This window comes from Prinia subflava (assembly GCF_021018805.1).
Source record: "Prinia subflava isolate CZ2003 ecotype Zambia chromosome W unlocalized genomic scaffold, Cam_Psub_1.2 scaffold_22_NEW, whole genome shotgun sequence".
Taxonomy (NCBI): Eukaryota; Metazoa; Chordata; class Aves; order Passeriformes; family Cisticolidae; genus Prinia; species Prinia subflava.
The window spans coordinates 4470167-4491672 of NW_026960606.1; the positions used below are offsets into that span (position 1 = coordinate 4470167).

The following is a 21506-nucleotide window of genomic DNA, read 5'->3' on the forward strand; positions in this document are numbered from 1 at the left end:
CTTATTTCAAAGCGGAAAATCTTTGGCCTAAAACCCCCTGCACACCTGGAGGGAAGTATTACACAGAGGTGATACAGTCAGTGAGGCTTGAATGCTGGAATGGCCACTTGCTGCAAAACACAGTGAAAAGAAAACCCCAAACATCCTGTTCAAGGAAAACACTACAGGCACTAAGCCTAAGGACGGGGAAAAAAGGACCATTTCTCCCCAGTGTTCAGGGAGAGGAAGATGAACATGTAACAATCACCATTTTGCTGAACCACAAGAAAATCTACCTACATAAGTATTGTGTTGTCATCTCTATGACAGTAATTGGGGGAACCATACCGGAAACCAGGTTCAGTGGTTGGACAGAAAGGAAAGCAAACCTGGAGCACATCCTAATCTGTTCCCTCAGCATCAGCCTCCTTACATCCTCTTGCAGGCCATGAGCCAGCCAGGATGTTTGCCTTTGGGATCTTGGCATATAGATAGAGAGATCAGGAAGGCATGACACACTTTCTCTTGCTGCCTGTGTCCGGTTGCTTATGATACCTTAGATAAGTCACTTGGTGTCAGTTTCATCACTGGTGAAATGAGGCATCACTGTTGCTGGGTAAAGATCCAGAGAGATAAACAGCCAAATAGGTTCAGCCTATATAGAAAATAATCACTATGCCAGCGCTAATCTGCAGAGCAATATAATTTCAGAGTGTATTGTAACTCAAAGTGAGGATGCAGGATAAGCAAAATCTTTCCCCCCCGCCCCCAAGCTGAGTCTGTTTTGGACACGATGGTAATTGCAGAGTAATAGCCAAGACCTTATACCAAAGTTTTGTCATCTTACCCTCCTCCCCTGTCTTGTTGAGTGGCTGGGTGGGCATCTTGGCAGCAAGGTCAACCCACCACAAGGTCTCAGCCCTCCCATGAGCTACCCTTGAGTTCCTACTCTGCAATGCAGCTCCTGAGGAACATCACTGCCCTTCCTGGCTTCCTTATCCAGGAATTCACCCTAGTTTTCCAGGAACTGAGCTGAATGACTACAACTACTAATGATGTAGTGCAATGCTGAGTCTTAGTGCTGCCACAAGCAGACAGCTGTGAAGCTGTGTTGCACTGACATGTGATGCAGTCTCTAAGTCACAGCCTGGATTTGGTGCAGGAAGCCAAATTTACCTCAAATTCTCTTCATAACAGCAGAGAGCATGCAGCAGTGGTTGTTTGGGGCTTTGAAAAGAGGATTCAGGTGGAATTTGTTTAAGTTTTGCAGGGCAAAAAAAATCAACGGAACCGAAAGTAGGTTCATACCACAGTGCCCACCCAAGCAAAACTATCATGAACCACAAAACCAGGTAATTATACAATCTCCTTCTAATGTTTACCAAGTTCATTATCTGAGTACTGGCTGCTGCTTAAAGAAGCCTGTCACGGTTTGAAAGACAGGTATCTGCTAGGGAGGGGCAGGGCCTCCCTTGGAATGGAGAATTCAAATCCCCTTCCTCCAAATTATTATAATTTAGAAAATTAAAGGGGCTTTCAGGCAGAGGTATGGAGATAGGAATAACAGTTCTTTATTGGTATGTATAATAAGGCAAACAAACAACAACTACAGCATTAATAATAAACAGAACCAGGAACCTCGAGGGGTTTTGTTTCACAAAGCCCGGGGCAGTCTGATCTCGGTGCCCCTGTGTCACGAGCCAAAGGATGGTCGTGATGGTTCGTTTTGATTTCAGAGTGCAAAAAGAGGCAGTGATAACTTAATTCAAGTGAAATCAATTGTATCTTTATTGATACACACAGTTATGCGATAGAAAAGAAGGGGAAAGAAGAGAGGGAGAGAGAGAGAGAGAAAGGGGGGTAAAGAAAGGGTGATAGCTACCGACTGACAGACGGGAGTCCTCGTGACGCCGATACCAACAGACCACCTTCGCAGTCTTCGTGGCACGCGGGTCAATGGAGCCGTCGTCCGAAGGGGAGGCCTCGAAAGCCTGCTCTTCTGGTGGGGTTGTTATAGTTCTTTTCGAAGCGAGAGGCAAGATGCCAGGAAGGGGGGTTGGTTTCGTGGGTATCGCAGGTGTTCTTTCACAATAGAGGGAGCGGTGTGGCTCAGGTCTTACCAAGTACGGTCAGTACAGAAACACCCCTTCGCAAACATGGCCAGAAACCGTAACAGTCCCCCATTGTTTCATGCATGGGTCCCTGAGGAGGGCGTCTTGGTCCAGTGACAGCAGGTGCAGGGAAAACTTGGCCTGTGCTGTGGCTCAGGGTCCATGGGTTAGGGTCTTGGCCTCTGACAGTCGTGAGGCAGAAATGAGGGATTTTCGGACCGACTCTTACACCACCCCGTGACTCATGACTGGTCAGCAGGAGAGCTTCATCAGTCAAGTTCGTTGCGTTGTTCTGAAGTCTTCAGGACTCATTGTCAGTGTCAGTAGTATACCCCGGAAAATAGAGGCGAGAGAGAGAGAGAGGGGAAAAAGAAATAGAGAAGGGAAAAGGAAAAACAAGAGATATCATAATGATTAATATTGATTGTTAAAATCTCAAAACAAATCATTATGACAAAACAAATCCAATGATATTTAAAATTTCAAAACAAATAATTGTTGTTGATTAATAAAATTCTTAAACAAATCATGATGATAAATGATTCACAAAAATCAAATAATCAAGACAAAAAATCTTAACGATATTAATTAAAATAATATTATTAACTAAAACAATTTTTCAAGTATTCAAAGCAAAAAGTCGTAAAACAATTTTTAAGAGGATTATAGTGATATTAATTAAAACAATTTTCAATCAAGGCAAAAATTATTGTAAAACAATTTTCAAGTAGCATGAACAAATTTAAAAATGATTAACACAAATCACAAAAATCAAAATACATAATTTTCTTAAAATATATGTATTACTTAGACAAAATCCATTTCACAGTCCGCGGCTATGGCCTACTTGTATATTTTGTCTTGTGTCAACATCTCTAAATACGTGTATTATCTCTGAGTATATCTATCGGGGGAGGTATGTACACCAGATTGTGTGCATACATTACAGAGTCTAGTCGTTTCAGCTCTTTCATCACTCTCCAGTTCAGAAAGAATGAGAATGCTTACAAAACAAAACCAATCAAAATTAAAATCAAAAGAACAACGATGGGATGAGACAATTTATTCAGGACACTCGTGGCTGTGGGTGACCACCCAAAAAGTGTATCCATCCACCTGTGCTCGGTATCCTTTCTTACCCTTTCCAGAACACGATGGATTTCTTCCACATTGTGATGGACAGTTATCAGAGTCTTTTGTCCGTTTTTCTTAATTTTCCTTAAAATCCTAATTAGATCTTGGTGGAGCAAGAATTGTTTTGTTAAAGTAAGATTCATACCAATCGGTGTAGGCCATAGCTTGTGGATCAGTGTGTAGTTAGATTGCAGAAGCTGGTAAGATGTAACTGGAGCTGAGTATGAGAAATCACAGGATGTTATTTTGGTAAAGTTACAAGCACAAAAATTCGAATGATTTTTAGTTTCTAGTATAACGTTCTCTATGGTTACTACATCACAAGCAGTCCTAAAGCATGCACATCCATTGCCTATATACACAAGAACTGTTTCAGAAGTTTCATTAGGGTGTATTTCAAAGTGACAGATATTCTGCTCTGTATCTAAGCAAATGTCCCGTGCTGCGATTGCGTTACTTTCACAGATAAAGCCTTGTTGTTCTCGGACGATGCAGGACTCTAAGTTAACAGTTTGCCATTTTTTATCGACTTGATGGGCCCACTCCCTATGCTCGAGAGGGTAGAGAGTAGCTCCGTCTGGGTTCAGTCCTGATGCAATGATGGGGAAAATTGTGTACACTGAAGCATTGCTAATAGTTAACACAAAAGCTGTAGCTGTATTTGTTACTGAATTGTAAGTGAAATTCACTAAGTTCCACCAGGATTGGAAATCTTTTTCAAAATCATTGGCATTATCCCAAATTATTTTCCGAATTTCAGTGGGGAAAATGCCTTCTTCGCCTTCTCTTATGATCGAGGCAGCGACCGACTGCATCCACAATTGAGCTTGGACACAGCTGAGAGCCAGAGAGATATTGTTTTGAGTAACATTAAGTGCATCAATTATCAAATTGTGATCGTCTGTGTTTACGTTTTCCCAATTAGGCAATATGTTGGACAAAAGCCATTGAGTCGTTCCTAAAGCCAATAAGGACGACCGTAGAGGGTGCTGTAATTTAGCCAAATCTCTGGCTGAGGCAGCTAATTTGTTCATTAATACCTCTGAGTCAATGCTGTTCAAGATTCCCAATCCTGTTCCTATGGCACCGGTGACGTCTCTTGGCACGCGCCTTTCAGGGGGGCTGCGCCTTCTCAACCATGTCGTCCATCCTTCAAAAGAAGTTTGCAGGAAAGGTGAACAAGCAGGCTGAATTTCAGAGACGTTAGTTTGCACCAATAACTTAACTTGTTTAAGAGACCATGTCGGATTGAACAATAATTGTTGTTGGCCCGTTTTCCTGATTATATATGGTCCAATTTTGAAGATTTTTGGGCTTAGTGCAACTGGTGGTTTTGCTTGAGTGCTAGGGCTGACAGTAACAGGTTGAGCTACAGCATTTATTTTAAACTTTACAGAGAGCCCATCATCATCGTTGGCCCAAAGACAAACTACTTCTATAGTTTGTGTTAAGAAAAAATCATACCAACAATCCTGTACTCTAGGGGACGTGCAAACCTTGCCATACCTTGCCTGGTCTGTTGTAACAGTAATTTGATTTGCTTTGTGTTGAACAGTTCCATTAATCATCCGACAGCCTATACTAATTCTCTCTCCTATCCTCCCTTGTAGTTGCCAAATCCTATCTCGGTGTTCCCACTCCCACCCAGTGTACACTTGATTATCATGCATAACAACAGTTAACAGGTTCAAACCTTTCACATTTCCCATGGATCCAGTAAAGTGAGTAAAAGCTTGGGACCATGGCTATTCGATGTTAATTAGGTTTTGTGAGTTGGGAGTGACAGAATAGTTGAAGGTAGTTATCTCTGTCTTTTGAGATGTTGCTACCTTTTGCGGTGTGATTGTGTGTACTATTTGTGTTGTGGTGGAGCGGTTGGAAGTGCTTTCTACTGTTTTTACCATTCGGGATGTGATAGGAGTGCTCTGAGTTGTTTCTACGATCTGGGATGTAATGGGCGTGCTCTCTGTTACTTCTATGACAGATGGTGCTGTTGTTCTCAGTATGGGCCTAGCCATGGCATTTATTCTAAATTTATGTGCTAAGCCTCTCAGACCTAACCGGTTTGCCGAGTTATTGAACCAACTACATGATACATCCATTGTTTGAGTTAGGGTAAAATTATACCAGCAGTCGGCAGGTTCAGTTTTGCACTCTTTTGTAATTACTGCATTGTCAACCTTAGGATCCTGTGTGTGACGGCAGCATATTCTAAGGGGGATTTGTTTAATGCATTTCCATTTAGTTGTGGAACAAAATTCTGCAGTGAGTTTGGGGTGCAAAGCTTTCATTTCTCTTGGCTCAAAAAATTTTCCAGAAACTGTAACTGAGGAAGCCTTTTCATAAAAAGACCCTTCTACCTTTCTGCATGACACCTGGATCTTTTCACCTACGGTTCCACTCAAGGCGTGCGAGTGAGCATTCCGATCCCACCTCCATTCACTTGGCCGATACGGTTCAGAGTTGTGCAGTACCACCGTTGCCAAGGTCGGGCGACGTCCTCCGAGGCTGGAGTAAGACCCCATGGTGGTGGTGTGTCTGTAGGTGGCTTCGGTCCATGGCCACTCAGCTGGTTCTTGACCACGGAGTTGTAGAAGGGCGCAGAGAAGGATCACTAGCTTTAGCATGGTCCGTGTCATCTTCTTTCAGCCATCTGTTGAAAGCAAACACAACAAAAAATCTGCCACTAAGGGGCAGAGCAGTTAAAATGTAGGGACTATCCAGCGTGTGTTTATCCGATGCTCCTTCCCTAGGGCATCAGATGCAACCCACGCAAATTTATTCAGAGGAGTTTTCAGTACTAGTGGTACATCTCCGACAGCAGGGAGATTCACTAGAACTGGTTGTCCAGGGTAATGAGCTGGATTTTTGGAGTCATCTGGTCCCCGCAGTGAGGGGATGAGGCTTGGGGCTTTTGGGCAGAAAGCAGTGATTTTGGGGCATCCATTTACCCCCCATCTGTCATTGACACTTTTCACTGCCTCCCACAGGCGGAGATCCCAGTTTCCTTCATGTGGTTTTAGAAATCGTTTCAAGAGACCATTTGTCCTTTCTACGATTCCGTTCGCCTGGGGGTAGTAGGGGGTGTGAAAAACCCATTTGATACCTTCACCTTTTGCCCAGTCTTGCACCACTTTAGCAGTAAAATGAGACCCATTATCAGATTGGATCTCTTGTGGTTTGGGAAAGGTTCCAGACCACTCTTGCAGTGCTGAAACAGTGTTTTCTCCTGTAGCTCTTTTGAATGCATTAGCCTGAACTAATCCAGATGTTATTTCTACTCCTACTAACACATAACGCTTACCTCCTGACCTCTTAAAGGGACCAATGTAATCTACCTGCCAAGCGTCCCATAAACCTTTACCTGTTCTGAGGTGCAGAGGGTCATCTTCCAGAGGGTGTCTTTCTAATCGTTTGCGGCATTGGCTGCAGGCTGATATGCATGTTTTACACATTTCTCTGGTGACTGGCCAACCGCGGGCAAGGGCTTCCTGGTACAAATCTTTTATACCAGTGTGATGTCTTTTTACATGCAACCATTCTAACAGGTACTCCCAGTCTTCAGCTATCTGGTTATTTTTCAGGGGACTCAGTCTTGCTAGCTCATCAGCTTTGTTGTTCCACTCTCCTGCAGGGTTCTCATCTCCCTGATGAGCTGGCACCCACCCAATGGCAAAGTCTCCTTGGCTTGCGATATTTAAAATCTCTTGCCATTTTTCCTTTTGCCACACTGGGACCCTGTTAACTTCCCAATCATTCTGTTGCCAGAAAGGAAGCCACTCAGTGCATCCCTTAAACACAGCATAGGAGTCAGTGTAAATACAGACAGGGGAGGTGTTCTGTGCTTCTCGGTCAAAAACACTCCACACTGCTATGAGCTCCCCCACCTGGGCACTGCCCTCCCCTTCTGTAATAATACGTTCACCAGAGGAAGTGTTAATAGCAACAGCTCTGTATTTCCATACCTTTCCTTCTCTCTTGGCCGAAGCATCTGTGAACCAGGAGTTTTCTGACTGCTCGGGTGTGAAAGGGGGAGCTACTTTGATCACTGGAACTGGTTTCTCTTGGCTGTCATCCAAGTTTTCTGTTTCTTGTATGGGTAAGTTCTTCACAGCCCCTTCAGTTATGGAGAACATATTACAGTAATGTTCTATTTGGGCATACCATTTTCTCACTGAGGCCCTCTGTGCCACCCCTTCTGGTGGCGGGGTTCCTGCAGTGACTGCTTTGATGACTTTAAAGGGACCTCTCAGAACAATGGGCTGTTGTCGTGTGATTTTCTCTACTTCTACAAGAGCTAAACTAACTACAAACAACCCTTTCTCCCAAACAGTGTATCTCTTTTCTGCATCTTTGAAACCACAGGAAAAGAAACCAACAGGCCTTGTGGGTCCCTCAGGACCTCTTTGCCAGATGTGCACTGACAGTCCTGAGTTAGCAAAACCCCATTCTACTTGGAAAGGATCTGTGGGGTGAATGGGACCAAGTGCCTGGTGTGCTGTTGCTTCAAAAATTAATAATTTTAAAGCCTCTTCTTGGGAATCACCCCATTCCCAATTTTTTCCCTTTCTCAGCAAGTTGTAAAGGGGTCTGGCAATTATTGAAAAATCTGGGATGTGTTTTCTCCAAAACACTAGTAATCCTAAAGCTTGTTGCAGTTCTTTCCTGGATTGTGGCATTTTAATCTGATCCAGAGAGGTTAAAGTGTCATGTGGAATACAGGTCATACCTGCTTTCCACCAAATGCCCAGGAATTTTACCTCATTGGAAGGTTTTTGAATTTTCTCAGGTGGGATTTTTAAGTCAAGGCTTTCTAAGTGGGAAATTATTTTCTGCTGGGCGTTTCCCACTTCTTCTACCTCCTCCCCACCTACAAGAATGTCATCAATGTATTGATAAACACCTATATTGTCAGGTATGTGTATTTTTTCCAATTCTTGGGCTAGAGCATGGTGTGCAAGGGTGGGAGAGTGTCGATACCCTTGGGGGAGTCTGGTGAATGTGTATTGTTGGCCTTCCCAGGTGAAAGTAAATCGATCTCTGTCACCTGGTTGTAAAGGTATCATGAAAAACATGTCTTTGACATCTATAGTTGCCATGATTGTGTGAGCTTTTTCCTGAATTAATATTATTAATTCAGCTAAATTTGGAACCGCTGCTGTTAGGGGCTCTGTGTTTGAATTCAGTCTGTGGAAATCTATTGTGAGTCTCCATTTGCCGTTTGGCTTTCTGACAGGCCAGACTGGTGAGTTATAGGGAGAGTGTGTGTGTACTATAACTCCTTGTTCTTTTAGATCTTGTATCACTGGTTTTATTCCTTCTTTGGCTCCTAACGCAAGTGGGTATTGTTTGACATTTGTCACTTTGCTGTGTGGTAATGGTGGTGCTGTTTGAAGCAATCTAATGTTGAGCATTGGTGTGCCAAAAGACCAGAGATTCCCCTCGGTGTCAAACCATTGTTTGCCAATGATTGCATTTAGCCCTAGGAGACTGTATGGAATGTCTCCTATCACTATGTCTATAGAGAGCATGTTTTCATCTCCTGGCAGGAGAATTCTTACTAGAGCTGCTCTCATAACTTCAGATATTCCAAGTGCATTTAAAACACAGTATTTCTTTTTTGTTGGCACAACTCCACATTTTTGTGCATCTCTAATTGTTAAAGCAGAGATTTGAGCACCAGTGTCAACTAGGTAACTTATGGGTGCTCTTTTGGGACCTGTGATGGCTGTGATTATTAGGTCTCCTTTTTCTGTTTTTGTGAGCATTCTGAGATAAATCCAAAAACCATTACTTCGCTCACCTTTAAGTAATGGTCTCAGTGAAAAACCTTTTTTGGTTCACTGCTGAAGTCAATTAGGTCTTGAGTGGGGGGGTTTTGATGTGACTTGTTGTTTGCTTGCTGTGTGGCGGGGGGTGCAGTGCTTTGAATTGTTTGATTATTTCTGGGCTCACTGCCCAGATCATCATCAGAAGTGTGTGTGCTAGGTTGTGTTTTCTTGCCAATGGCTAGAGCTGGCAAACTTGGTTTTTTAAAATGCCAGTTTGAGATTATTTTCTGCAATTTGTCTAGCGGCAAGCCATCCATGACATCTTTTGGCACCCCTCTTTTAATGCCTAACAGCCACCAGTGTTGACGTGTAGAGATGCTTTTCCCTTTGTCTGAGTTTTCATTTTTAGCAGTTTTAACATTTCTAATGCCTTTGATTTTCTGTGAGGTGTCTTGTGATGTGGAAACTGGCCCGTATTGTCTACAGTAGTTTATCAATTCAACTGCAATTTCGCTCCAAACCCAGACTTTACGATCATTAGTAGCTGGATTGGTTTGAGCGGTTGTGGCATGGGAAGAAGTTGAATTCGGGCTGGAATTTTGGTCATTAGATGGATTTCTTTCGCTGGGGTTGCCAAGAAATCTCTCAAGTCTTTCTACAGGACTTAGTGCAGTAATGGTCTTTTGTAAAGCAATTGCAGTTGGTTTTAAGAACTCTGGAAGCCCACGGATTAAAGGGGTCATAATTTCGGGCTTCACAGGCAATTGCATAGGAGAGTCATATCCAGGAATTAATTTCCTTTCATGTATCATTTGAAGGCAGGCGGCTTTTTGTACACTCTCCAGTATGTTATCGGGGGTGCTGGGAATAGCTACAGGATCACCCCTTTCCAAGGCATTAATTCCGCCTGCCCAAAAGGCAGCCCGTTGGGTTATGGACCATGCATTACGTTTGTCTCCTGTTGTTAAAAAGACTCCATGGCCCCAATATCCACTGGCTTCCGGTTCAGTTAGTTTGATTTGGTCTCCTCCTGTGAGGGACACACGGAAGACATATTCTGTCTCCGTCTCATGTGGAAGCCTGCTGTATTCTTTTTTCAGTCTAACTAACTCTGTGGCTGTAAAAGGGGTTTCTTTGGATGTGATATGCGGGTCGTAGTCATCATCTCCAATGTAATTGAATTCTGTTTTAATTAAAGGCCTCAAATGAGGACAGCAGTATTCACCACAATTTTTGACTGTTTCCAATTCTTTGTGTGGGTAAATTTGTTTGGTGTCAAGTGTGTCAGTTTGTTCTGTCTCCTTTAAGGAGTCAGAATTCATTTGATTTTTGCAATATTCATCTCTTAAAGCATTTCTCAGTATGTGATTTTCATTGCGTTCTTCATTTAGCTGGCTTTGTAATATTTTTACTAAATTTTGGAGGGAGTCTATCACAGCTTTGTCTTCCTCATATCGCTTATGGCGATCATCAATTGCAGCTGTGAGACACGCTCCCAGGACAGAGCAAATTACTGCTTTGTCTTTGCCAATTTTATATTTGAGTTCACTTTGTAAAGAGGAAATCCTATTCATCACACTTTCAAGATCAAACCAATGCTCTTGAGCCCAAGTTTCGCCACCAGTAGATGGCTTGCAATTGTGTTTTGCTAACAGTGCATAAAATGCGGTTTTATGTGTATTATCATCAGTCATTTTGTGGAGGTGATTAAAAGCCACAACAGGGAGTTAATGTTTGACACAGCTACGCTGCTTTCACCTCTTTCCCTGGGGTGGGTGAAGGGACAAAACCTGTCTGCTGAGGCACTGTTTAGTTACGTCAAGGTGTCCCTTCTCTCAACAAGACAGTTCACACACAAAAACAGTTTCTCTTTTTGCACTAGGAGATCTTTTGTGAAATCCTGAAGACAGATACACCTCAATAGAGTATAGGGATGCTTTTCACCTAGGTGTCTACAGTGTGCGAAGAATCAGAAAAGCCCCCCTTGCTTTCTAGCTTCGTTCACCAAAGTGACGGGCTAGGTGCGGCTGAGGCTAATCTTCCTCTTCCTAGTACAGACTATAGACAACCTGCAACCCCTCTGTCAATCAGGACCCTGTCACGGTGACGCCAATTTAATGTCACAAGCCAAAGGATGGTCGTGATGGTTCGTTTGATTTCAGAGTGCAAAAAGAGGCAGTGATAACTTAATTCAAGTGAAATCAATTGTATCTTTATTGATACACACAATTATGCGATAGAAAAGAAGGGGAAAGAAGAGAGGGAGAGAGAGAGAGAGAAAGGGGGGTAAAGAAAGGGTGATAGCTACCGACTGACAGACGGGAGTCCTCGTGACGCCGATACCAACAGACCACCTTTGCAGTCTTCGTGGCACGCGGGTCAATGGAGCCGTCGTCCGAAGGGGAGGCCTCGAAAGCCTGCTATCCTGGTGGGGTTGTTATAGCTCTTTTCGAAGTGAGAGGCAAGATGCCAGGAAGGGGGGTCGGTTTCGTGGGTATCGCAGGTGTTCTTTCACAATAGGGGGAGCGGTGCAGCTCAGGTCTTACCAAGTACGGTCAGTACAGGAACATCTCTTTGCAAACATGGCCAGAAACGGTAACAGTCCCCCATTGTTTCATGCATGGGTCCCTGAGGAGGGCGTCTTGGTCCAGTGACAGCAGGTGCAGGGAAAACTTGGCCTGTGCTGTGGCTCAGGGTCCATGGGTTAGGTTCTCGGCCTCTGACAGTCGTGAGGCAGAAATGAGGGATTTTTGGACCGACTCTTACACCCTGTGGGACTCTGCCCTGGGGTGACAGGACATTTTCATGCTTTGTATCCCAATCGTGTGTTTCTGTTCCCGTGCTCTCAGTTTGTTTTGGCTATAGCTGTGCCCCTCCCCCAGCTGCTTGCTCTGGCTTGCTTGCTGCTAGCTTTAGGCTCGCTTTGCTGGCTTTGCTCTCTTGCTTTTTTCTGCTTTTGTTTTTTTCCCCTTCTTTCCTTCCTCCCCTTCCCTGAAGACATCAGACCTGCTTCGGACCTTGATTCGGGAACATCAAGGGACTCCCCTGGAGTTTGCATCTGAAAGAAGTTTTGGCACCTTCCCCAGCAGAGACTGCCCAAGCCGTTCGGCCTCTCTTGGACTGGTGAAAACGTTTATTGCCATCTCAGGCTGTTTTTCTTGTGTTGGGGAGTATTTTTTGTTGTTTCTTAATAAACAAGTTTTTTCCACTTTTCCTCTGAGGAAATTCCTCCCGAACCCGGGGGGGAAGGAGTTGTGGAGGTTTGTTTCCTTTAAGGGGCTCCTTTGGAGATTTTCCCCTAATTTGTCCTAAACTAGGACAGACTCTGAGAGACCAGGCTGGAAAGGTGGAAAGTCCCGGGCTGGTGGATGAGCTCAGAAGCTCAGAAGCTCCATGCTGGTAGCTGGAGCGGCAGGGATGTCTCAGGTGTGATAAATGAGGTTGGGTAATTCGTATTTATAAAGTATGTATAATATAAAGCAAGTTATGCCCTTTGAAATAAACGGTAAAATCATACAAGGCTGGGGGGGGTGGTAAACGGATTCTTGAACAACCTTGCCGGGAACCAGGAAACGACCAAATTTACAAGAGAAAAGGAGAGTGGGTCCGAGGAAGATGGGTCCTCACCAGAGGTAGGATTGTGAAGGACCCAACCGTTACCACCGAGATGGGCCTTGCTCTGCCATCAGGGACATGCATTTCAATACGTGAGTCCCAGAAGTCATACCTAATATTCATCTCCCCATGGAAGCACTATTCAACGGGCCAAACGGCAAAGATGCATCTCCATGAATATGAAGGAAAGTTGATTCAACCGACCTAGAGGCAAGGATGGACCTCCATGAATATGAAGGAAAACTGAAGGGATAAAGAAAGCATGAAGCAATGCTCTGTCCCCGTGTCATGGGTTGGCGCTGGCCAGATGCCAGTGCACCCATGAGTATATGTTTTTCCTAACAACTACTGTGAGATGTGATCAAGAACAGAGCAGAGCAGGCCCAAAACATGAAAATAGAAAGAAAACTTTACTAAACTACATAAGAACAGAAAATAGAAAAGAAAAAGACCCTAAACACACAAAAACCAGAAATGAAAACCTCCCAGAACGTTTCTTCTCCTCCCCTAATTTCCACCTGTCCACACTTCAACTTTTAACACTTACATGTTGCCTTCCATCTTACTTGCTTAAACCAAAACCCTGGTTTCCCAATCAAAGTCATCATCACTCAAAAAGAACCCATCTTCAATTCAGCAAGGGAGAGAGGAGTCTCTCTCGCACCATAGACCCCCCTCCAGAAAACACAGGTCCACCCTCCCGTGTTCCCATGTCACCCATGGCACTGCCCAGAGGAGTCTGCCAGGGTGACATCCTCGTTTCCATGTCCAGTGCTCTCATCACTGTCCATGGACCAAAACCGCATATAGGGCTCTTTTAAGGATGCTTGGCCCAGCACCAAAAACCAGCCATCTTCTCATATTGGGACAGCAGTCTCCCCCATTTACCCCTGGGGCCGAGGGTTCCAAGAACAGAGATCTTCATCCCTCAAGACAGAGGGCACCACCACACCCTCATCCTCTCTTCTCTGTTCACTCCACTCCTACAGTGGCAAATCACTGCCACAGTGTCTTTGGTTCGATCCAAATGCATCCACCCAAATACAGTCTTATTTATGTTCAGGAGAATTCAGGGTCTGTCTATGGCTAACATTATGCAAGAAAAGTCCAGCCCAAAAAGCCACTCCTCTTCATCTATGCCCATCTGGGATTCCTTTCATCTTCCTTTGACATCTCAGTCCCAGGCTGTCTCTCTCTCTTCTCTCCAACCACCAGCCAAGAGAATCAATGTCTGGAAAAAGTTTTCTTCTGCCAAGAAAGAGTTAAAAGTCTCTGGCTCCCAGCAGGGCCGCAGGCTCGGCACTCCCCCACGCAGCCGGGCACCTTTCCCCCCCCTTGCTCCTTCTCTGCTGCTGACTGCTGGCAATATCAACTCCAAAGCGGCCATCTCTCCTGGGGGAAGACGGGGGGGGGGGGACGGGACGGGGACAGAAGGCACCTCCACAGTTCTCCACCCTTCCATCCTGGATGGGGGCTGGCTCAGCTCCAGTCCCTTTCACTCTCTTCTCCCCCCGGGGTACCGGCCTACCTCAGCCTGGCTGCACAGTTTTCCTCCCCCTCCCCCACCCAGCCTTGTAAGCTGGGCTGGGGAGGAGGAGAGGATGCGTGCTCTTCTGAAACCAGAACCAAAAAGGAAATCCCTCTGGAAGTCCTTGCTTTTAACCCCTTGTGTTCTCAGAGGCGTGTCCAACCTCTCAGTGGCCACTCCAGGTGCCAACATTCAAACCTGACCACTGATTGGTTTGACCACAACTTCCTGGAAAACTCACTTCCCCCTCAAACCAGGACGCTCTGCTAGAAGAACTGTATAAAAACTGGGTTTACGGAACCGAAAGTGCGAACAGGGGGAGCTGCGGTGCAATAGAGGCCCTAGCTAAGGTTCACCCAGTGCCAGTCACTCGACACTGATTCTTTGATTGCTGGCTTACCCGAAATTCTGTCCAATTATTTTTCTAAAATTAATAAAATCATTTGTTAATTTGGAATTGGCTCGGCATTTATTACAGCAACTTCTCATATATCATTTATCCAGCACATGCTTGAGACTTGATGATGTTTGGGCAGTTCATATGGAGCCCATGGAGCATGGGTGCTTCTGCACTGCTCTCCAGGCTCAGGGTGATAGTGTCCAACAGGCAGCTTGTACAGGATTGTCATGGGTTAGCACTGGCCAGATGTTGATGCACCCATGAGTGTATGTTTTTCCTAGCAACTACTGTGGGATGTGATCAGGAACAGAGCAGAGCAGGCTCAAAACTTGAAAACAGAAGACAAAACTTTATTACATTACATAAGAACAGAAATAGGAAAGAAAAGAAAAAAAACCCCAGAAAAACAACATCTTAAAGACACACACAAAAAAACCAGAAATGAAAACTTCCCAGAGCATTTCTTCTCCTCCTCCCAATTTCCACCCCTCACACGTTACCCTCCATGGCACCAAAAACCTTGGGTTTTAAATCAAACAATCACCACTTGTCACGAGCCAAAGGATGGTCGTGATGGTTCGTTTTGATTTCAGAGTGCAAAAAGAGGCAGTGATAACTTAATTCAAGTGAAATCAATTGTATCTTTATTGATACACACAGTTATGCGATAGAAAAGAAGGGGAAAGAAGAGAGGGAGAGAGGGAGAGAAAGGGGGGTAAAGAAAGGGTATAGCTACCAACTGACAGACGGGGGTCCTCGTGACGCCGATGCCAACAGACCACCTTCGCAGTCTCCGTGGCACGTAGGTCAATGGAGCCGTCGTCCGAAGGGGAGGCCTCAAAGTGTGAGTCGCAGGGGGAAGCTTTTATAGTCATTGCAGAAGCAGGGGGCACCCGGCCAATGCAGGCAGAAGTGGGGGGCACCTGGCCAGCGTGGGGGGAGCACCCAAGAGTCATTGTGAGGAGCCCCGTTGCTCTGGGAATCAGGTGCAACCATTCAGATCAGGCAGCTTTGGGGCAAGCAGGTCTGGGCTCTGCAGCAGGTACAGCACAGTCAGTCAAAGCAAACACAGCCTCTGCAAACACGGCCAGGAACCGTGACAGTGTCCATTGTTCCTGCACGGGTCCCTGAGGAGGGCGTCTTGGTCCAGTGGGTGCAGCTGCAGGGAGAAGCTTGGATCTCTCCTGTGCTGTGGCCCAGGGTCCAGGGGGGGTCTCAGCCTCTGACAGTCGTGAGGCAGATGAGGGATTTTCAGACAGACTCTTACACCACTCAAAAAACTAATCTTCAATTCAGCAAGGGAGAGAGGAGTCTTTCTCACACCACAGACTGCTCCTCACAAAAACACAGGTCCACCTTTTATGTGTGTTTGTGTCACTCGTGGCACCACCTGGCTGCCGTGGTGACACTCTTCTCCATGTCCAGTGCTCTCACCACTGTCCATGGACCAAAGCTGCTATAGGGCTCTTTTTAAGGATGCTTGCATGCCGGGCTCTCCCCATTTTCCCCTGGGGCCGAGGGTTTATTCTCTGAGGGCAGAGGGCACCACCACACCCTCTTCTTCTCTTCTCTGTTCGCTCCACTGCAGCAAGTCAAGCCGGCCACATCCACCCCAAAATGCAGTTTATGTTCAAAAGAGACTTGAGTTCAGTCTATGGCTAACATTATGCAAGAAAAATCCAGCTCAAAAAGCTAGACTTCTTCATCCCTGCCCATCTGGGATTCTTTCATCTTCTTTTATCATCTCAGTCCCAAGCTGTTTCTCTCTTCTGAAGCCACTAGCCATGAGAATCAATGTCTGGGAAAAAGTTTCCTTCTGCCAAGAAAGGGTTAACAGTTTCTGGCTCCCGGCAGGGTGCGGGCTCAGGCACTCTCAGGCTCGGCAACTCCCACGCGGCTGGGCACCTTCTCCCAGAGGGGGGGGGAGGGGGGACACGGACAGAAGGCACCTCCACAGTTTTCCACCCCTCCATCCTGGATGGGGCCAGCTCAGCTCTAGTTCTGTCCATTCTTTTCACCCCCCCCGGGGCCCCAGCTTACTTCAGCTCGGCTGTGTGGTTCTCCTCAGCCCGGCCATGTGGCTCCCCTCCCCCACTCAGCCTAAAGCTGAGCAGGAGAGAGGAGATGTTTCCCTGCTGAAACCGGAACCCAAAAGAGGCAGACCTTCTGAGAGTCTTTGCTTTTAACTCCTTGTGTCCTCAGAGGCATGTCCAACCCCTCAGTGGCCACTAAAAAATGCCAACATTCAAACCTGACCATTGATTGGTTTGCCCACAACTCCCTGAAAAATTCACCTCCCCCTCAAACCAAGACAAGGATTATTTTAGGCTATGCTCAGTCACTGGAGATGCCCTTTGGGTGTTCAGTACATTCAGTTTCCTTCCATCCACTCAATTTGTTTTTTTCTATTTGGCAGAGGGATCTATCTAAAGTGACACCTCGCTCTGGGAAAACACAGTATTGGGAGCTAATTGATTGCTTTATAATTCTGAGCATAGAAACTTTGTATTTTTATGTGGGAAAGAGCTGTTATTTTATCCCTACCTCAGGTGGAGAGGTCATAAGCAGGAGCTGTAATACTGTTGCATTCCAGAATGAAATGCTGCTTGATAATATTTTTATAAGCCTGTGCTGATTCCAGTATTAGCATTTTGGAGAAAGATAGATGGGGAAAACACAAATGTCCATGGTCAGACACAAATCCAGAGCTTGCAAATCCTAGGCTGGAATAATGGAAGGAGATGGGGGTACAGAGGTAAGGATGAAGTTCAGGGAAGCAGCCACTTTTCTGAGGGCTTTGCTGCACCCAACTTAATCCCCACCTAGAAACCAGGCTGGAGGACAGCATCAATCAGCAGTGAATTCCTGGCATTGGGCTCAGCCAGGTTCATGGTGGCTCATAGAGGACTCTGGGCACTCCTGCTGGACCCTGTTTTGGGGAACACCATATCTGAGTTGGCTCACATTGGCTCAGCCAGCTCCATTATGGCTCCAGGCACCTGAAAACATCCTCTGTGCCATCCTGGAGAGCTCAGCTGCTGCCTGCCCACCTCTCAGCCACTTTTGCACCTCCTCAGTAAATAAATTGTGATCTGTAGGATATGACCACAGTGCAGCTGCTTGTGCAGCAATATTGTCACACCAGTAACACACAGCCCTCTGATGCGGCCTGTGATACTGAAACTCTTCCCGGATACCAAAGCACCAAAACCACCAGTTTGCACCAATTTTCTGCTGAAATCCTCCAAGTGTAATGACATATGCTAGCTCAGAGGAGTACCAAACTCTCAGTGGGTCAGCAGCTAAGTGGAATAGAGCCCTGAGCCTAAAACATACAATCTTTTAAACCAGACACCACAGGAAAACAGAACACAGAACAAAGCAGTGCAACAACACTTTTACCCTGGACCAGTATTGCCATGTGTCATGGGTAGACACAGGTCCGATGCTAATGCACCCATGGATATATGTTTTTCCTAACAACTACTGTGGGATGTGATCAAGAACAGAGCAGAGCAGGCCCAAAACTTGAAAATAGAAAGAAAACTTTATTAAACGACATAAGAACAGAAAATAGAAAAAAAACCCAACCAAACCTAAACACACAAAAACAGAAATGAAAACCTCCCAGAACATTTTCTTCTCCTCCCCCAATTTCCACCCCTTACCCTCCATAAACCAAAACCCTGGGTTCTCAATCGAAACAATCACCACTCAGACAAAACTAATCTTCAATTCAGCAAGGGAGAGAGGAGTCTGTCTCACACCATAGACTCCCCTCCAGAAAACACAGGTCCACCCTTCCGTGTTTCCATGTCACCCATGGCCCCGCCCGGAGAAGTCTGCCAGGGTGACACTCTCTTTTCTATGTCCAGTGCTCTCACCACTGTCCATGGGCCAAAGCTGCATATAGGGCTCTTTTAAGGATGCTTGCATGCCGGGACAGCAGTCCCTCCCAATCTTTCCCCTGGGGCCGAGGGTTCTAAGAACAGAGATCTTGCCTGAGGGCAGAGGGCGCCACCACACCCTCTTCCTCTCTTCTCTGTTCACTCTACTCTTACAGTGCCAGTCACTGCAGCAAAGTCGAGCCGACTGCATCCACCCAAATACAGTTTAAGTTCAAAGGAACTCAAGTTCAGTCTATGGCTAACATTATGCAAGAAAAGTCTAGCCCAAAAAGCCACTCCTCTTCATCACTACCCATCTGGGGTTCTTTTCATCTTCATTTGTCATCTCAGTCCCAGGCTGTCTCTCTCTCTTCTCACAAACCACCAGCCACGAAAATCAATGTCTAGGAAAAGTTTTCTTCTGCCAAGAAAGAGTTAAAAGTCTCTGGCTCCTGGCAGGGTCGCAGGCTCGGCACATCCCTATGCAGCCAGGAACTTTCTCTCCCTCCCCGCTCTTTCTTCGCTGCCGGCTGCCGCTAATATCAATTCTGAAGCTCTGAAGCAGCAACCTCTCTGTGGGGGGGGGAGAGGAGAACGGGGACGGAGGGCACCTCTACAGTCTTCCATCCTTCCATCATGAAGAGGCTCCGCATGGCTTTTTAACTCCTTGTGTTCTCAGAGGCGTGTCCAGCCTCACAGTGGCTACTCCAGGTGCCAGCATAAAACCTGACCACTGACTGGTTTGCCCACAACTTCCTGGAAAACTCACTTCCGTCTCAAACCAGGACACTCTCCTCCCTTTGCCTCTGAGAATACACATTTCTAAAATTATTACCAACATTACATCTATAAATTTACTTTATCACTTAATTCATGCTTTGCTCTTGTTCCTCTTTGATCTCAACCCACAGTTTTCATTTTATCACTCTTATCACTCGCCTAAAATTTTGATTTCCTGGTCAGGGAGCCAAACATGTCAAAAAAGCCTGGGGTAGTTTGATCTCGGTGCCCCTGCAGGACTCCGAGAGGCCAAGCTGGAAGGGTGGAAAGTCCCAGGCTGGTGGATGAGATGAGATGAGATGAGATGAGATGAGATGAGATGAGATGAGATGAGATGAGATGAGATGAGATGAGATGAGATGAGATGAGATGAGCTCTGCGCTGGTAGCTGGAGCGGCAGGGGTGTCCCAGCAGGGCTGCGCAGTGCTGGGCTACAAAGTAGCATGAAAGCCTCAAAGCTCTGAAGAAGCAGCGGCGGTGGGGGGAGGGCTGGAGAAAATGAGCTCAGGATTCCTGGATACACGAGCAGATGATGGTAGATTTCCCAGGACAAGGCAGAGGCAGAGTGATGGCCGTGAACTTTTCCTGCAGCGAGGGGCAGCTTGACTGTCTTCCTCAATGCTGAGAGCAAGAGTGAGGCCCCCCCTGCCCCCCAGCTCTGTCTTTTACCTTTCCCAAAGCTCCTGTTATCTCTCCCATGAGGGACACTCCCAGAGACTCAAAAACAATAGGTGTAGCCTTGTGCTGCCATGTCCTTCAACTACTCCTCTTTGTTCTAAGTACTGTCATTAAGATTTCTTAGAAACTTATGGGAAAAAATTCTGTAAGTGAAAAAGAGGCAAATCTAACCCCCAACACCATGCTGGGTAAAGTGTTTGTCACTGCAGTCTGGGACTATTTTTAACACTACTAAATGAGTGACTAAGGCAGGGTGGAGTAGCTAAACCAGCTCACTGCTCCCAGCCACCCTAAAGGTTTATTTGACCATCAGAGGAGGACCTGGACCAGAGCCAGCTCATGTGAGGAGTCAGAGCAAGATGCCTGCAAAGTGTCTGTGTCCTGGGATGCACATGGTGGAAAAAATGTGCACTAGTTCCTGCAGCTGAGTAATAAAAGGCCCAAAATCCACACAGGGAAGGCATGTCCAGTGCTCGACAAGAATCTCTGAGACTAATGCATCTCAGAGAAGCATTAATCTCTGACCAGAGCTCATAAAGCATGTAGTTGGCATCTCATCTGCCCATCAGAAAAAGACAGGAGAAAAGCCATCTGTGCAAACACGTTATTTGTGGATGCATGGCTGGAAAAGCAGGGACATGTGCACAATCCTGCTTTTAGCCTAAAGGATGAGTAGAAGCTGAAACGTCCTTGAACGGTTCTTTAGATGGGATAAGGATGAAGTAAAGTTTGGAGCAATAGCCATAACAGGATGCTAAACAGGATGCATTGACCATAAGTTGGGGAAGGCTCACAGCATCCAGCCACATGGGCAGAGCTTCTAAGCCAATTATATATACTGCAAGGACACGTGAACACTATGGTTTAACCAATGATGTTCAGAGTTAGGTGCATGATATGCTTAGCACAGTATAAATGTATGCCAAATAGCTGAATAAACGAGCAAGATTTCTTACTCATATTGAGTGCTATCTGGACTCTGGCTGATCTCTGGCAACATTTCTGGTGCCCGAACCCTCATATGGGGAAATGGGAACTCTCAAATCTGCGGATAACTGAAAGAAGCAGACGGAGAGCGGGGATCAGAGCGGGAAGGCGTCTCAACAAGGGAGATAGCAGGATTTCTGACTACGAGCTCAAGTCAGACCCGCATAGAGGTAAGACAGCCAACCCTGAATGATGGAGCGGGAGGCGGCCCTCGGTCTGTTGAAATGTATCCTTGCCAAGCAAGGGATGAACACCGAGGAGAGACAGCTCAAAGAGCTTTTAAAATGGGCTAAAGAACATGGATATATGAAAGATGTATCACTAATCTTTAGCCCTGAAGAATGGAGGGAGGTGGGCGATGCCCTATGGGAAAAGACGATTGAAGGAAGTAAATCAGCTAAAGAGCTGGAGAGCTTATGGCCCAGTATAATCAACACATTACTACAGATTAAAGTGGAACACAAGGTCGCTCTGGCAGCTACAGAGGTGCTACGCTCTCCAACTGCCTCCCCCCCTCTTTCCCTGAAGCAACGACTTCTCGGATCGGAAGATTTTTTGGAACTGATCATATGCGGCCGATAAGAGGACTGCAGTAGCAGCCAAAAAACTCTGCTGTTGACGTGGTGAAAGGGGAAG

The 21506-nt window shown here is 45.9% G+C and overlaps 1 protein-coding gene and 1 long non-coding RNA gene across 2 annotated transcripts in view; both read right to left on the reverse strand.

The window, feature by feature from the left end:
• Window positions 1–1681: 1681 nt before the first annotated feature.
• The window catches only part of LOC134564912 (uncharacterized), a 119244-nt gene continuing 99419 nt past the window's right edge, over window positions 1682–21506 (reverse strand). The window contains exon 2 of the long non-coding RNA XR_010083702.1: window positions 1682–2354. This is a non-coding gene — a long non-coding RNA (uncharacterized LOC134564912). The remainder of the gene's footprint in view (window positions 2355–21506) is intronic.
• Window positions 2957–5008, reverse strand: LOC134564905 (uncharacterized). Its single transcript, XM_063424192.1, has 2 exons — window positions 3230–5008; window positions 2957–3093 (listed from the first exon to the last, which is right to left on the reverse strand). Exons 1-2 carry the CDS (start codon window positions 4931–4933, stop codon window positions 3076–3078), a joined length of 1722 nt encoding a protein of 573 aa, XP_063280262.1. The 5' UTR covers window positions 4934–5008; the 3' UTR covers window positions 2957–3075.